The 18,008-nt window shown below is 40.5% G+C and overlaps 2 protein-coding genes across 2 annotated transcripts in view; both read right to left on the bottom strand.

The window, feature by feature from the left end:
- Positions 1-18,008, bottom strand: part of LOC309569711 (NACHT, LRR and PYD domains-containing protein 12-like) — a 1,096,074-nt gene that overhangs the window by 502,289 nt on the left and 575,777 nt on the right. The window lies entirely within an intron of this gene.
- On the bottom strand, positions 979-9,887 carry LOC309569828 (vomeronasal type-2 receptor 26-like; the record flags this gene model as incomplete). The annotated part of the gene is made up of 6 exons (XM_082275831.1): positions 979-1,889; positions 2,063-2,186; positions 5,212-5,345; positions 6,650-6,738; positions 9,419-9,520; positions 9,670-9,887. The coding sequence occupies 6 exons, from the start codon at positions 9,885-9,887 to the stop codon at positions 979-981; spliced, it is 1,578 nt and encodes a 525-aa protein (XP_082131957.1).

The following is an 18,008-nucleotide window of genomic DNA, read 5'->3' as shown; positions in this document are numbered from 1 at the left end:
TAAGGTGACGTCACTGCCCCACACTTTCCCCCTGTGAAGGAATTTTTTTATAGTGTGGGGTGGAACTATGAGCACTGAGCCATGATTGGGCAAAGTCATCATGACTTTGTTCAATCAGGGCTCTGACAGTGCTCTGTGCCCTGACTGGGTAAAGCCTTGCACCTGACCAGCAGTCAGATGCATTGCTTTAGCCAATCAGGGCCCTAGAATGCACTGTGAGGTGCGCAGTGCATTGTGGGGCATTCAGCGAGCAAGCATCCCGCCGGTCGCCCCGCAAATTCGGGCGTTTTCTGAACAGCCAATGTTCAGCCCGAACGGCTTGCCCACCAACATAAACTGTCCATGTATAAATAATACCTGTCCGATAAATGTTCATTGTTGACTGTTCATTGTTTTTTGTCCATGTTTCTTTAGGCTGGCCTGTATATTTTTATACCATGTGTGCATGATTCCATGGAAAATCATCATCCAATCAAAACATTGCATTTTTTAGCACTGTGTCTCTTTCTGGATGTGGCCTCCTTATTAGATGCAAGGCTTTGCTTCCTCATGTCAGAGCTGCCCCCTCTGATGACCAGAAGGGGAAAATTAAAACAGCAGAAGAGGTACTAAAAGCAAAGATCCACAGATAGGATAAAGCAGAAGCAAGGAAGTTCTTGCACTTAAGGCACCAAGATACAGCTTTCTCTTCAGCTAGAGTAAGCAGCACAGTACTGATATCATAAACCAATTCAGAGTCCAAATATCGTTAGACTATCAGTGAGAGATGTGGTTCCTTAGAATATCTCACACTGCAGCTATACAGATAGAAGGCTTAAGGCACAAGAAGATCATTGTTGTTTTTCAATAAAAATGTAAAAAAATTTGCTTGGATACAATTACCATCTCTAGCTGTATCCTACAGTAAATCATAGTAAGCCTTCACTTTTTAAATCCGGGCACTTTGTTCACTCTTGCGGCCGGTAACCTCAGGAGAAGTCATGATCTCTTTCTACTCCCGGTTATATATCTTTTATCATTCATTTCTGGTTGCAATAAAATAATGTAGCATTTAGGAAAGAAGATACAAACAAGCATCCCCGCAGAAGAAGAAATGATAGCAAATATTTCCACTGCCACCATGTATTTTCCTTTGGTGCTAACATAAGCAGGGATAAATGTAATCCAAACACTAGCAAACACTAACATACTAAATGTGATGAACTTGGTTTCATTAAAGGTATCAGGAAGATTCCTGGTCATAAACGCAACAATGAGGCTAATGAAAGCTAAGAGTCCCATATATCCCAAAACGCATGAAAACAATAGTTTGGATCCTTCGTTGCATTCAATAACAATTGTTCCAATCTCTGCCATCATATTGAATTCTTCAAAGGGAGCAGAACTAGTTAGCCATATTAGGCAAATGAGAATCTGGATCAAAGAACAAAAAGGAATAATGTATATTGGAATCCTCAGTCTCACAAGCTTTCTTATTTTAGTGTCTGCTGGATTTGTTGCTCTGAACACCATGATGACAGTGAGAGTCTTTGCTAGTATTACGGAAAGACAAACTGAGAAAATAATGCCAAAGACTACTTGACGTAGCATGCAGGTCACCATGCTAGGGCGTCCAATGAATACTAATGAGCATAAGAAGCAAAACATAAGGGAAACAAGAAGGAGATAACTGAGCTCCTGATTGTTGGCCTTAACGATGGGTGTTTTGTGCTTTACGAGGAACAGGCAAAGTACAGAAAAGGTGAGAAGACAACAAATAATTGAGATAGAGGCCAGGCAAGAGCCCAGTATCTCATCATAAGCCAGAAACTGGATTGGTTTTGGAACACATTTTTCTTTGGATATATTTGGCCATTGATCTTCTGGACACTTGAGACATTCAGTAGCATCTATGGAATAAATAAAAGAAAATGGTTGATATTTTTACAATATAGTATGCTAATCAGGAGATGCAATTCAAGTCAGAGTAAGTAACAAAAAATAAATATATTATTTATAACTTCTAAAAATTAGCTGTAACCATCATCATTATCAGATGCATGGAGTTGGATTTGTATCGTACCATTAGGGTTGAGGATTTCTCCTTCAGAGCATGGAACGCAATCAAAACAACAGATTTTTTGTCCTTGACGACTGGCTCTTCTGAATCCTTTTGGACATGGATAACTGCAGACAGAAATAGGAAGCTAATAGCGGGAGAATGAGAATAAAAATGAGTTAGACAACATAGTAAATAATAATAGGGTGCAAGAAAGTGCAATTCAATAATTATGGGAAAAAAATATGCTACTGATAACTGATTTGTAGTCATTTTCATAAGGAAGCTATAACTTATATTCAGTTATTTCTAAAGGGTTATATTTTTGTATTATTTTTATAGGCAAAATTCCCAGGGTTAACCCCAAAGACATTTTGTAGATCATTAGAAAACTGTGACAATTATTTTCAGCTCAGTCCAATGAAATATGTATACATACTAAAGTATTTGTAAAGTCTTACATTTTATTTTTTTTAAATAAAAAACAGCTTTATACTTACCTACCCTGTACAATGAAATTGTACAGAGCAACCCTGCACCTCATCTTCTTGGATTCCCTGCCAGTGCTCTTTGCTCCTCCACTTCTCTGTGTGCCGCCATAGGAAGCTTCTTCCCATCGTGGCACCCCTGGGGTGCTCGATCCTGAGCCCCACTGCCTGTGTCCAATGACAAAGACAGTGAGGCTCGGCCCCGCCCCCACTCCTCATCACAAGAGTTGACTGACAGCAGCAGGAACCAATGGCTCTGGCTGCTCTCGGCTAAGAGCAGCGGGAGCCATTGGTTCCTGCTCTCTGTGAGAGTGGGGAGAAGAGGAGAGAGCCACTGCAGATGGGCACAGCACTGGATCAAGTGAGGGCTCAGGAAAGTGTTTGGGGGTGAGGGGTCATTACTTTAATCTAAACATTTTTTACCTTAATGCAATGAATGCATTAAAGAGGTTGTAAACCCACTCTGTTAACTCGTACATAGGTATAGGTAAGCCTTTAATAAATACAGTATCTCACAAAAGTGAGTACACCCCTCACATTTTTGTAAATATTTTATTATATTTTTTCATGTGACAACACTGAAGAAATGACACTTTGCTACAACGTAAAGTAGTGAGTGCACAGCTTGTATAACAGTGTAAATTTACTTTCTCCTCAAAATAACTTAACACACAGCCATTAATGTCTAAACTGCTGGCAACAAAAGTGAGTACACCCCTAAGTGAAAATGTCCATATTGGACCCAATTAGCCATTTCCCCTCCCCGATGTCATGCGACTCATTATTGTTACAAGGTTTCAGGTGTGAATGGCGAGCAGGTGTGTTAAATTTGGTGTTATTGCTCTTACTCTCTCATACTGGTCACTGGGAGTTCAACATGGTACCTCATAGCAAAGAACTCTCTTAGGATCTGAAAAAAATATTGTTGCTCTACATAAAGATGACCTAGACCAGTGATGGCAAACCTTGGCACCCCAGATGTTTTGGAACTACATTTCCCATGAAGCTCAACTAAACTGCGAAGTGTATGAGCATCATGGGAAATGTAGTTCCAAAACATCTGGGGTGCCAAGGTTTGCCATCACTAGCCTAGACTATAAGAAGATTGCCAAGACACTGAAACTGAGCTGCAGCACGGTGGCCAAGACTATACAGAAGTTTAACAGGACAGGTTCCACTCAGAACAGGCCTCGCCATGGTCGACCAATCAGTTGAGTGCATGTGCTCAGCATCATATCCAAAGGTTGTCTTTGGAAAATAGACACACTGCATCAAATTGGTCTGCATGGCTGTTGTCCCAGAAGGAAGCCTCTTCTAAAGACGATGCACAAGACAGTCCCTAAACAGATTGCTGAAGACAAGCAGACTAAGGACATGGATTACTGGAACTATGTCCTGTGGTCTGATGAGTGTCAAGCGTGTGTGGCGGCAACCAGGTGAGGAGTACAAAGACAAGTATGTCTTGCCTATGGTCAAACATGGTGGTGGGAATGTCATGGTCTGGGGCTGCATGAGTGCTGACGGCACTGGGGAGCTACAGTTCACAGAGGGAACCATGAATGCCAACATGTACTGTGACATGGGCCACAGGGCAGTATTCCAACATGATAATGACCCCAAACATACCTCCAAGACGACCATTGCCTTGCTAAAGAAACTGAGGGTAAAGGTGATGGACTGGCCAAGCATGTCTCCAGACCTAAACCCTATTGACCATCTGTGGGGCATCCTCAAATGGAAGGCGGAGGAGCGCAAGGTCTCTAACATCCACCAGCTCCATGATGTTGTCATGGAGGAGTGGAAGAGGACTCCGGTGACAACCTGTGAAGCTCTGGTGAACTCCATACCCAAGAGGGTTAAGGCAGTGCTGAGTAATAATGGTGGCCACACAAAATATTGACACTTTGGGCCCAATTTGGACATTTTAACTTAGGGGTGTACTCACTTTTGTTGCTAGCAGTTTAGACATTAATGGCTGTGTGTTGAGTTATTTTGAGGGGACAGCAAATTGACACTGTTATACAAGCTGTACACTCACTACTTTACATTGTAGCAAAGTGTAATTTCTTCAGTGTTGTCACATGAAAAGATATAATAACATATTTACAAAAATGTGAGGGGTGTACTAACTTTTGTGAGATACTGTATATACTGTATAATATAAAGCACAGCTCCCAATTGTCCCTCATTAGGAGAAACTGTCCATCTTTTAGAGTCAAATATCTCTGCCTGTTCCTCTTTTCTTCTCAGTTTTTCCTCTTTTTATAGACCATTAAAAAAAGTATTGTTGAACTACAAAAAAATTTCCTATTACACTAAGCCTTTCATACAACCTTTAAATGATGGCTTTTGTTTATTTAAAAATAGAAGTAATGTTGAACAAAAAAATTATTTATTAGGTTAACCGATGATTCTATTGTATACAGTATTTATTCTTTGCAGTACATAACTGGAAACATGGCAGGGCTGTGTCCTTTACCTACATACTTTCTTCCAAAAAGTATCGCTCTTTCTCAGCTCAGAAATTTGGGAGGTACTATATTTATATAATCTGTATTGTGTAGGTTGTGTTGTGCACATGCTGAGTTAAAGTTGTATATTTTATTATGTATTTATTTATTGATTAAAGAATCCTTATGTATAAATGCTCTTCCCAGTCCAGTAAAACAAAACCTGAATGCTTACATGCTTGTGTCCATTCCACATAATCTTGTTTTCATCAATCTGCAGTTTACTGCCTTCTGGAGCACGTCCATCAGATCTGCCAACATGGATATACTGATTGCTACCATTGGGATAAAGCCACCAATTAAGAATATCTAGGGAAATTGGAATATCTCCATTCTTATCAAAAAATACTTGATCTCCTGCTGTATTTTTGAAATTTACTTTTTTAACATAATGAAGTAGCTGTAAGAAATTAAATGTGAACATAATATTTTAGTATTTACAAAAAGTTAAAGTAGAAACTAAAAATGACCAAATGCCTATCCATAAAGTCCCAAACAAGAATGGCAATTTAAATCCAAAAGATGTTTTAAAAGGTATCAAATCTGCAGCTTTCAATATAACCACATTCTGGGCTAAATATGATCCTTCCCTCCCTCTTCTAACCTATCTTGCTAGTGTTTGCACTATTCTTACCTTTTGAAGCCAGATATATTTACCTATGAGCCCCCTCTAGGTTCTTCAGTGCTGCCATTTGAAGGTGTGGGGAACCGCTGATCCAGCGCTGCAATGGCACTTGAAACCGCCAAACCCCTCCACACCCTTCTGCTGCTGAAGTAATCTTCAGGATCCTTATGCTCCATTAATGCATTTTTTCATGCTTTTGCAGAAACACAAGACATTGTTTTTAACACGGGTTCTTATAGAACACATTCACATCAATGCATTTTTGTGCCTCTGCATTTTTGGAATGGGTCAGAGATTTTTTTTCCCACAGCATGCAGTGTTTTGCATGTAATAGACTTCATTGGGCCCGCATCAAAAATGCAACTACTGCCTTTTGTTATTCATTTTTGATGCATTTTGTGTTTTTTTTAGATCCAGCATGTGCTCAAACACCTCCCCTTTAAAAGAAAACTTCCTAGGCTGCCCTCAGAACCAGGAAGTCCCAGTTTTGGCTGCAAGAAACATGGTGAAGACTAGGTATCTGATCAGCCTGGTTAGGCCAAGGACATACATCTAAAGTCCTGCTGGTCCACAACACAAGGATCATAGAAAATGGGACTAGGGATAGATTGAAGTTGCCAAGTAGCTGTATTCACAATGGGATTTATTCTCCAAGAAGCAAGCAGATTTCAAATGTAATTGGCTGTACCCAAGCATGTGCCCAAGTTCCACTGTACAGTTTTTGCTCTCTGTTGTCAATATCCAGTAATTGTAGCCCCCAAAAGTGCAGTAGATTAAAATGTCCCTTTGTTTCTAAATTTAGGAGACCCCTACATAATGTGTGTTCAGCCTGTGGTCCTGCAGCTGTTGCAGAACTACAAGTCCTATCATGCCTTAGCTTTGGCAATGATGCTTGGAACTGTCAGCCTTGCAATCCTTCATGGGACTTGTATTTCCATAACATCTGGATTTCTCTGTTTGCGACTAATAATGTTCTTTAAAAAAATACCAAAGCAAAACTCAAGTTCAAATAAGGCTATGTTTTTTAATAGTATCTTCAGTTCAGATACAAATTTTGCAATACAGGCAAAATAACGCCTGTAAAGAGCATATTAGAAATAATTACCAAACAGAATATTAAAAAAGGAAATACACATTCACAATGTAAAGATTCTCTGTCTAATTTGGTCAATTTAAACTATGCATTTAGCTGCCATGGCAGCTGAGCTTCTGGAGACATTAAGCAGAAGATGTCTAAGATAGCAGCACCACTCCTGCTGCCCCGAGTGGATCACAGTTCTGCTCTTGTCATGGGCTGATTGCCAAGGGTGTCTTCAAATTGGAACCCATCATGCTCCTGAATAAAATTAAGCAGAGCTCATGTAGCTTTCACAGCGTGTATAGCGTGCTTCATTTCAAGATATATTAGTGTGTGCCCCAAATGCCATTTGTTGGCCAGTATGCCAAAAGTGCATTCAACAACTCTCCTGGCCCTGGTTAGGGGATAATTGAACACCCTTCTTTCAATGTACAAAGAGTGGCTTGAATAGGTTCTGAGAAAGTGTTCCCCTAGCGCGAACGCTTCATTAGCCACAAAGACATCATGTGGCATTGCATTCCCACTAGTTCCCGGGATCAGCCTATTGGCTGGTAGTCTCAGTCTATTTTTTTTGCAGCAAATGTCCCAAGGTTGAGTGGGCAACTATACTAGAGTTGGAACGCTATATTGACATATACAAAACAGTAATTGGCATCTGCCATGGCAAAAAGCACAAACAAAAAATATTTTTTATAGTTATAAAAGCTGCTGGCACTGGCTACTGGCTTCAGGATCTGGATATGCTTGTCATCAATAGCACCCATGCGATTGTGTAGTGCTGCCAGAATAGATCCGCTATCTTTGTCCATTAGACTAGTGTAGATTTTGGGAAGACCACCACTTTAAGAACCTCCCAAATGATGGCGCATGTGCCCCAGATAACATAGCTGGCAGTAGATTTCCCAATCGAGAGCTGAAAATGCGGACTAGAAATTGAGTGTCCAGTTGCCAGGTATCTGAAAAAAAAATTAAATTTATGTTTTGCAATAAAAGCTTTTCAAACCAGATGGTGGAGTGCCAAAGATAGTTATAACAGTCATTTGAAAAAGAATGGAGTGTGCAAAGTTGTTTGGCTGTCCTTCACACCCTACACGTACGCCAAGGACCTTGAATCTTTGAAACCCACTCTTGAGATGAGAAGATCATTTGGGGTAAAAGGTCATCTTGAATCTGTGTTTCTTTACAATTATTAACCCCCCCCCCCCCCCCCCCAAAAAAAAAAAAAAAAACAGTCTGGTTTGTTTTTGTATTTACAGCACAGACACCAGCTGGGACAACAAGCCTGATGTAGAAGACCCCTCAGTGCCAAGACAGGAGCCTCAAAATACAGGGTCTCAAAATTCACAAATGGTGGAGGAGGCTTTAGAAGAGGAACAGGAGGAGAGGGGTTCTGCTACATCAGTACCCAATTGCCCACATCAAAGAGGGGAGGTGGTACAAAACAGCTACATGAAAAACAGAGTGGCAAAATATTGGCTTTATTAAAGGAACTGTCTGATAGGTTTACAGGTCAAATGTCAATTTTGCAACAGTTTGCAAATACACATGTTCCCTATATTGACCAGGTGCTTAATGAGAACAATTGAATTTGAAATTTGAAATTAAACTTGCAGTGATGCAATGGATTAAATAATATATTATTAGTGCCCAGCCCAGTACCCAGACAGACATAATTATCCCACATCAGCCAACACTGACAGCCACTTATGCCCCTTATCAGAACCCTCCATTACCAGCTGTCTATGCAGCCTGCACACAGCGCTGGAAATCCTTACCCCTACAGACCACCGCTTAGACAGCTGGATCCAAAACCAGCTACTACAGCATCTACATTTGGTCCACCAGTATCAAGTTTTGTAGCACAAGATGTGGCAAATAGGGGGCCGTACTACACTTTCCAACTTGCTCCATGTAGAGCTCAGGAAGAGCACTTTGGAGAAAGTGCTCATTCTATGTCTTCCCAGCAACATGAAGCATCCCAGGAGCGATTCACATACCATAGTTTATAATTTTTGGATTTCAGAACATAGTTCTGTTGTTTTCTGTTTGTTTAAAAAAAAAAACTAAATATGTTGAAAACATAAAAAAGTTTGGGTGCACCAATTTAAAGAGGGAAGAAACTGTTTTGCTTTTTTCATTGCAAAATTCTTTTAATTAAAGTTTTGGTTAAGGGAGATGTACAACCAAAGCTCGTTTGGCTGTGCATCTATGGATTACAGGAGTGCAGTTCACTCTCTGTTGATGTCACAGATGTCGGTCCAGGCACCACATCATCATGACCACGAAGTTGGGATCCACCACGTGTTTGGACTGAAACCTGGCTAAGCCTCTTCCTGCCCCTCCTCAGCCCAGCACTCCAATGAGCAAGGAGGAGAAGAGCAGAGAGCTGGTGACTGACAGTCACCAGCTCTCTGCTCAGCGAGCTGTCAGAACCAAGCGATTGAACACCGCTGATTGCTCAGTTCTCACAGCTCTCAGAGCAGAGAGCTGTTGGCTGTCAGTCAGAAGCTCTCAGCTCTGCCCCCTCCTCGCTCATTGGAGCACTCAGGGCAGAGGTGCCGGGGGACAGATGCAGCATCGGACCGATGATGCATCCACCTAGGTAAGTAAAAATGGGAAAAATAAGTAATCCCATACATCTCCCTTAAAGGTTCAGCCAAAAAAACAACCAAAACTTACCTCAATGAAAAAATTTGCCTATCAACTGGTAGAATGCTATCCCTGAAAAATGTGTTCTGACGTTGCACCTTGGTCCTGAGTAAACCAAGCAAAGCATCAAAACTGTGTAGGGAAAAAGGGGGATTGAGAAAACCACAAACACAATGTGACCTATGCAAGCACCTACATTAAGCCAATTTAGTTAGGGGGTTTCACTTAAGGGGTTAGGGTTGAGAGTAAGGTTAGATAATGTTATAAAATCATGAACTCACCTTTTAATAGACATCTGTAAGTAATTCAGAAACTTGTCTTCATAGGCTCGGAGGTCATTGTAAATTTCCCAGAATTGCCCTCTCTGCTCCCTATTGGCAATCACCGAAAGCACCCAAAAACAATGCTTTCTCCTCTGTTCCTCTTCCTCGACTTCCTCCCAAGCAAAACTGCAGCAATAGCTGTTGCTGAATCTAGAAAAAAACGTCATTGCAGCCATGATAATCCATGCAAAAAAAACACACCAAGGACAGGGAGGAAGCAGGAAGTCCAAATGTCATCTGACATCCTCTGTTATATATACAGTGATGTGTTCCAATTGTTCCTTTACAAAAAGGAAAAATGCTAAATGCATCAAAAACACGTCAAAAACGTGTCATAAACGCGTGTCCAAAAACGCGGAAACACAAAAAGCACTGCAGAAACTCTTGAAAGCAACACGCATGGATGTGAATGGAGCCTAAGAGGACCAATAACATCAAATAGAAAGTGTCCAAATCATGCATACAGTGATGGGGACATCCAAAGAAGGGCCCACCCAGGAAATAAACAGTGGAGAAGACTGGTGGTGGAAAGTGGACAACAAAAAAACTCCTCGCCCTGTGAAAATAATACAATAACGAAAGAGAGACAGCAGCACTCTTAAAAATAAAAGACAAAATAAAAAAGTGTTAAAATATTACCACTTAAAAATGTATATAAATGACAGCTGCACTCAAAAAATCGCAAAAAAATAAAAACGTCAAAGTAAATACATTTTAAAAATAAAAAAAATAAGTCCAGCATGTCCATATGTGATGGGACCAACAGTGCTAACAAAGCATCAACATTTGATAATAATACACTATGTGATACATAACATCCTCTGTGGTCCAGCACCAACAGTGACACTCCAGCTTTTTACCTGAAATTACGACCCCTAAATACTGAGGTCATATGTGTTTGTGGACACAAATCATGCCTCTAGAGAATTAAAATCTCCAGGATACCGATCAAATCAACCCATCAAGGTTTTGAATTGGGAAATACGTTTTGGGTAAATGAAGTGTATGTCTCTCTAATAAGGATGTTTGTCAGAGCGCCTCTTTTCACACAAATGTAGTCACAAAGTCTACGGGGAAATATAAAGATCATCAAACAAAAACAAAAATCTGGCGCTACAGGAACTAGGAGGAACCTTCCTCCATTGTGGTGTGCAGTAATAAACTGGGATCCATAGAGCAGCTCAGTGGGAATTAAAGCGGAGTTCCGGCCTTGGGGGTGAAATTTAGCTAAAAATACCCCCGGGACAGTCAGGGCTAGTACATTCCACAATGGATAGCCCTGTACTGTCCGGGGTCGCACTTACCTTTTAGAAGAAATACTTACTTGCCATCTCGGATGTGGGCAGCTGAAGCCAGCGCGTCCTCTTCTGCATCCTCTTCCGTGTCCTCTTCTCCCAGAATGCGCCTGCACCGGCCCCGCTCGTCACTTCCGGTGCGGGCGCGTCATCCCTCCACAGCTTCTGGGCATGCCCAGAAGCTGTTTAGCAGGGAATGAGGCACCCGCACCAGAACTGACGAGCGAGGCCGGTGCAGGCGCATTGATTCCTGGGAGCGATGACATTTAGTTCCCAGGAATCAATGCAAGGTGGAAGAGACGGCGTGGGCCGTGGCAGCAGAGAGAGGAAGTGGAAGAAAGGTGAGTATATTTTCTTCAATAACAAGGTAAGTAAACAAAAAAAAAATCGTAACTATCCATTTGTTTTTCAGGTGACCTAGAGCAAGCGCATGGCCCAAAATCGATTATGTCGATTTTGAGGCTGGAACTCCGCTTTAAGCACTAGGTTTTAATAAAACTTACTGTTTTTTACACACCTGTTGGTGTTACTGGAATTTACCTCAGTGCACACACTTGTCAACTGCACCCCCAATCAAAAGTTCCTTTCAGTGTTTCCCAGGGCTTTTTCTTGGACTTTGGGGGAATACAAAGGACTATATCACATTATCTTCTAAAATATGTGGTTTATTGTAAATAAAAACATATTCACAAAGATGTCGAGAACAAACAGCAAAGCACAACAACAGCATGATACATGAATGATGACATCACTCCCAGGCGTGTTTCGTCTACAGCGGATGTCTTCAGGGGACAGCCTTCAACCCTGGTGGTATTACATGACCATGGCTTCAGGTAAGTAAACAAGGGTATATAAGCTATTTTTTGCACTTTACTAAAGCAATCCGATAGAAGAGGGTTAGAGGAAGATGTTGGAGAGGCTCAACTTTATCATGAAGAGATTTAAAATAAAACCGGCAGTTTTGCCATAAAGTTCCTTTTTTAGACACTTCCTGTTATGGGGTAAAAACTGTCTCCTTTGTTGTCACCCTGTCACGTGTGCCCTTGGTATAGACTAAAAGTCTAATGCTAACATTATGAAGAAAGGGTGCACTGTTGTCACTTACAGGAAGTGCTTTAACAAACTAAATTTCATTCAGTTAGGGTGTAGATTTGCTTTGGAGGGACCCTGCTAGGATAAAAGACAATCCTAAAGTAAAGTGACAATGGTCCATGTCTACTATTTTCTTTTTGTTCCAGCATTTCAGCCTCCATTAGTCTCGTTAGATCTGTGATTTAAAGGATAGGTCTACTTTGTACAAAAAAAAAATCAATAATAAATGCACATTTTGAAGGTAAAAAATTGTGGATTTATTTATTTTTTCTTTGGAGCCTGATGATCATTGCACCCCTAATCAACAGATCATGGATGCAATGTCAAGCTTCTGCAGACCCTAAGTACAGCTGTCTCCCCATACCTCCTATATAGGAAGACACTTACTGAAGAGCAGGATAAATAGGTAGACTACAAGGGCGCTCACCAGTGGTTGAGTACTACAAGCCATTTGTCACAGTGGCAGACAGGACGTATAGTTTAATAATTCACAGAACTCTGTGATTAAATAATGAGACTGTGTGAGTGTAGTTCCACACAGCAGTGCTGTTTTTAAATTGTGACTGGGTGAAGGGAGGGAATCCCCCACCTGCTGTCACAATGGGGGATGGGCGGGAGGTAAGGGGTAGCTGCTTTAGTAACATTTTTCATCCTGAATACAGGTGTAACATATAAAAAGTTACTAAAGGTGAACTTAGCCTTTAAGATGTTTTCTTATAGTATGTATGGCTTTAGAGCCATTTTGACATGTGTTACCAATGACCTTGGCCTTCCTCATTCAGAAACTGATTTTCAACTTCACTCACTCTCATCAACTGGCACATTAATTTAGACAAAAAAGGTCTCATGTCTTAAAACATGTATATAAATAGCATCTACTGTATAGTATCTGATAAAAGAAAGCTTTACGATTTTAATAGTTATTGCATTGTTACCTAGCATGAAAAATAAAATGTATGGATTCACACAATGATGATCTCTTTATGAAGACAATGATGTAGCATACACCACTCCACCCCTTTTCTTTTCTTTTTTTTTTCTTTCACTATTGGGATGTCCTCAATTTTGTATATCTTGGTTACACTCTTTTCAGGTTGTGAACATGTTTGGCGATACCTATGAGATGTCTACTACTTTCTTTCTGTACACTACTTGGCGGGGTGACTTGTCTCCGAAATCCCTCCTCTTTTCGTACACTACTCGGTGGGCTGGTTTTATTCTTTCTTTCAAATTTTTAAGTTTTTTATTTTAATGGACACAGTTTTTTCTGTTCCTTTATCACTATAGATAGCTCTTCCAGTGTAAGACCTAGGCGGACTGGTCTCATCCATTAACCAATACTTATATTAGGTCAGCTTAATGCTTCCTTTGGCTCCTCACCTCCTGTGTTGTTCTTCCTTTTTTTACAGAGTACAGGCACGTGATAACCTAACAAGTTTGTTGTCTTTATTACATTTTCCTACAATGTAGATTTTAATATGGGTCCCCATACTTGCCACGGTTTGGTTTACCATGTGCCTGGTGTGGTGACTGCCACGGAGATTTGGAGATCATTAGTGTATGTCAATCTATGACCATGTAGTGCAATACTTCTAGAATATGAATGTAATTATGCTATTTAAATGTATAGACTGACATTAAGTGAACCTCAGTTTATGTTATTATATTTTGTCCACATAGAGCAAAGAACTAAAACTCCAGACGAAACATAAAATGCTAAACATGTTCGGAGGACAGCCTTTACTATCTGATCCTTCTAATGGAATCATCCGCTGTTGTTTGAATTAAAGATCTTTGATACTCTGTGCTATGTATTTTTCTAGACAACAAATTTCCGTGTAAAGGGGCCCATACCCCTGAGTAATATATAACACAAAAATAGAAAAAGATGGGGCTTTACGGGCCAAATGGGAGGAGAAGGATCAGCAACAACACCAAATGAACTAAAATATAGTTTTAATGTAAATACTAAAACAGTACATAGGGATGGTTACCCATGGATTATTTTTCACCATCTTCTTTGCATTCTGTGTTTCCTGCCAGTACTTCAGTCGCATCGGAAATATCGGTCTGTTCTTGTCTCTCTGGCCCTGAGGAAGCCTTGTGCAAAATGCGTCGGCTTGTTGGGGACCCTTAGACCGTGCTCCATCTGAGACCCTAACGTCATCTTCTGATACCAGTTATCAGCACTCCATTGTTGGGAAGTATTTCTACAATGCGATTCTACATGTTTGTCTTTTTTAATTATGTTAGACATGGGTAACCATCCCTATGCACTGTTTTAATATGTACAATAAAACTGTATTTTAGTTCATTTGGTGTTGTTGCTGATCCTTCTCCTCCCATTTCGCCTGTAAAGCCCCATCTTTTTCTATTTTGTGCTATGTATTTTTCTATGTATTTTGTGTTATGCCCTTGTTATGTACTTTACCGCTTACTTCTGGCATACTTTGGCCTTATAGCATATGTGTTTCTTTTAAATGTAAATGTACAATCAATAAACAGAACTTTTTATGATATTTTCGTGCCTTAAGTCCATGCATTTTTTTCAATTTACAATGATGTAGCATATTAAGTCATTCAAAAATATGCTTAGTTGGAACATTTTTTTTTTTTTTTTTTAAATAAAGTGAATTCTTTTTTTTGAAGGCCTCTAATGAATGATAATGTTATGATGAATCTCAAAACACAATGCTTAATTAAAGCAGTAGCTCAATTTTACTTTTGACATTTTATTATCCCCCCCCCCCCCTTCCCTGTCAACTCTTCTTATTCTCTTTACTATAGAGTTCAAGTCAGCTGTTGTCCTCATTCGTCCAATGGTTCTGCAGTTCTGTTTTTGAGCCAGAACCACTGATGCCAGCATAGGCTGCAGCTTTTGAAGGAGATCACTGGCTGATCTTAAGGTCTGTAATAGGATGAATAAGAGAAATGATATGTGCAAAGTGGAGGGTTTGTAAAAAAATTAATAAATAATGATGTATTTAAAGCCTAAGTTCAGATTTTTTTTTAAATCAGCACAGGGGACGGCACTTACATTTAACGATAGGTGTCTCTTGTGCTGGTGCCAACTGTCCTAGCTGAAATATTCCATCCTTCATCCCCCACATCCCTATAGTTATAAATTTCCTGTGTTGTGGTAATACAGTCAGTGGACCTGTCATTGGCACTCATCAAAAGTTCAGGCTATGTCTACCCTTACCCTTTCTGATCACTCCTCTATTTCCAAAAAGCTGTACTATAGTTTCTATCTGTCACATATCTGCAGCTTTGCATGCTGGTACATAGCAGTTCCATAGCTTTAACTTGCAAGTATCTGCTGTTAACTGTTATCCTACAAGACTTGTGTTCAAGACTGGGTATCCATCTGCTGTTAATTAAATTAGCTACATGACCATTGAAACGCCCTCCCGGCAAAGTAAGCCTGTGCTGTAGATGTTTTTTGGCTATAGCGTGGGTGTGAAGCAGTTCAAGAATCTCATCCTCACTCCACTTATCTCCTCTTGCAGTATTTTTTAATAATCAATTCATTGACTGCATACAGTAATGTCTCCACCTGAAAGCCAACCTCCCTTGATGTGTTTTACCACTCCTGGCTTGCCCACAAGGATAGGGGAAGTCAGACTTCCCCTATCCTCGTGAGCAAACCAGGAGTTTTAAAACACGACAAGGTTGGCTTTTGGGTGAATGCATTACTGTATGCAGTCAACTTGGACCATCCTAGGACCCTTACCTTCGCTGTATGTGTGGAAAGGTGGGTTCCAGTTCCAACAGGTATTCTTGTTGTCCTAAACTCCTTGAGTACCCCAACTTTATCCTGTGTTTCTGCATTCTCTGGGACCCCTGCGCACCTCATTGTTCCTCATACATACCATTACCTCTGTATTCCTGTAATATCAGCATCCCGCTGCTGTAAGATACTCCTGCTGTCCTGTGAACCCTGCGCCCCAGTGTTGTAAGTGGCTCTTACTAGTTTCCTGTGACCTGCCTGTAGGATCATCACAAGTGCTGCTCTATATGCCTGCGTTTCTTGAGAGTTCAGTTTTCTGTGCTTTCCCAGCTCCTCATCTCTACTTTTTCCTGTACCAGGTCAGCTGTAGCTTGCACAGGTGCATTTTCTGAGAACATCACCATCCAGCGTTCAGGCTGCACAGTCCCCAACCATATGTGATGTTCCCCCCTCATGATATCATCAATGAAAAGTGCTTCATATATATATAAATACTGTATATACATATATATATATATATATATATATATATATATATATATATATATATATATATATATATATATATATGGAGGGCGCACAGATTAATGAAATGCCTCCTCCCTTTATTAGGCTTTTTTTTTTTAAAGAATTTTTTTATTAGGGTTTTCATATAAAGGTACAAAAGTGCAAAAGTACAAGTAGAGATTGTCAATGTTGACAGCATAGTAACAATATGATCAGAAACAGTACACCTAGTATCAAAAATGAAACAGAGTGAGATGTTGGTATGCAAACATCAAAAGAGGCAAACAACATTAAAATCAAGTGAGTGTGCATACCCATAAAAATGTCAAAGTATGTATCTGGATTAGGGAGGTAACTGGTCTAAGATTCTATCTAATGAGGGGTCTGGTGCTGAGGAGCCTAAGGAGCAGAAGCTGTGAGAGAGTTTTACTTATGGTATATAGAGAGTTTGACCCAAAGGTAGTTTGAGTATACCATAGGCGGTGGACTTAAGGAGAGTGGGGTATGTTGGAATCTCCGGTGGGGCTGGAAAGTTGTGCTGAGTCTATAGAAGGCTGAATCCTGAATTTGCCTAGGGTGTTAGAGAGATCTGCACACAGGCACCATTTGAAGTATTTAAAAGGTGTCATGTGGAGGGAGATGGTATGTTCCATAAATCTTTTTAAGGATTTGGATTGCTGGGTGATAGTGTCTAACTTTTCCAGGAGAAATAGTTTAAAGAACTCTTGTTTCAGTGAGGTCATATTTGGGGGAGAAGGGTGTATCCAGGCTTACATGACTGTCCTGCGGGCCGTTAGAAGGCAGATGTGTGCCCAACGAGGGAGTGGTTGCTTTACTAGGCTTTAGTCTCCATTCACACTACTGCGACTTGTCAGCCTGACAAGTCGCGGTCCATGCAGTGCTACAGGACCCGTTCTAATAGGAGCGACGCAAGTCGCTCCGACTTAGTAAAAGGGTCCTGTACTACTTTGGGGCGACCTCAGAGCGACTTGCATAGACATTCATTATATGAGGTCCGTGCAAGTGGCGTGCAAGTCTCGGCGAAGTCGCGGTACACGCGACTTCACAGGTCGCCCCCGAAGTCGTGCCGCTTCAGTGTGAATGCGGTCTAAAAGATACCTTTAAATATATGAAAAAGTAATGTCTACTACTTGTATACTCCATGGAATGTTTATATGTTGGTTTTTATTAACCTGGATTTGGACACTACTTATCAGCTCTTATGTCTACTGAGTTATTCTGTAACATATTATGTCTTTACCAATTTGTACACCAATAAATGTTAATGTATATTCCTGCCAGCTGTGTCCTGCCTCTCATCCCAAACCCTCTTTTATTTCTTTTAAATATATGAAAATCATAGCTAGCAACCAGTAAAAGTTCTGTTATGTGAGATTTACAACACCTTCACACAATCTAAAAAGGTATAAAGGTTGTATATATCATTTCCTTTCAATTGCTAGATTTTTATTTGTTTTCCAGATGGAGCCACATAAAAGGTGCCAGAATTGTCTTCTCTTAAGTGCTGCTAGCCTACATAGAAGTGCCTACAGAAATTCAGAATTTAGGGACGTTTTGGCATAAACTCCATAACACCCTTAACATGCACTGCACAGGCCGGGTAATGGGACACTCGGGCAGTGAATGCTATCAAGCTTGGGTGATAGGAGGGA

The sequence above is a fragment of the Pelophylax lessonae genome (genome assembly GCF_965119305.1).
Source record: "Pelophylax lessonae genome assembly, chromosome: 13".
Lineage (NCBI taxonomy): Eukaryota > Metazoa > Chordata > Amphibia > Anura > Ranidae > Pelophylax > Pelophylax lessonae.
This window is presented reverse-complemented; position numbering and strand designations above follow the sequence as displayed.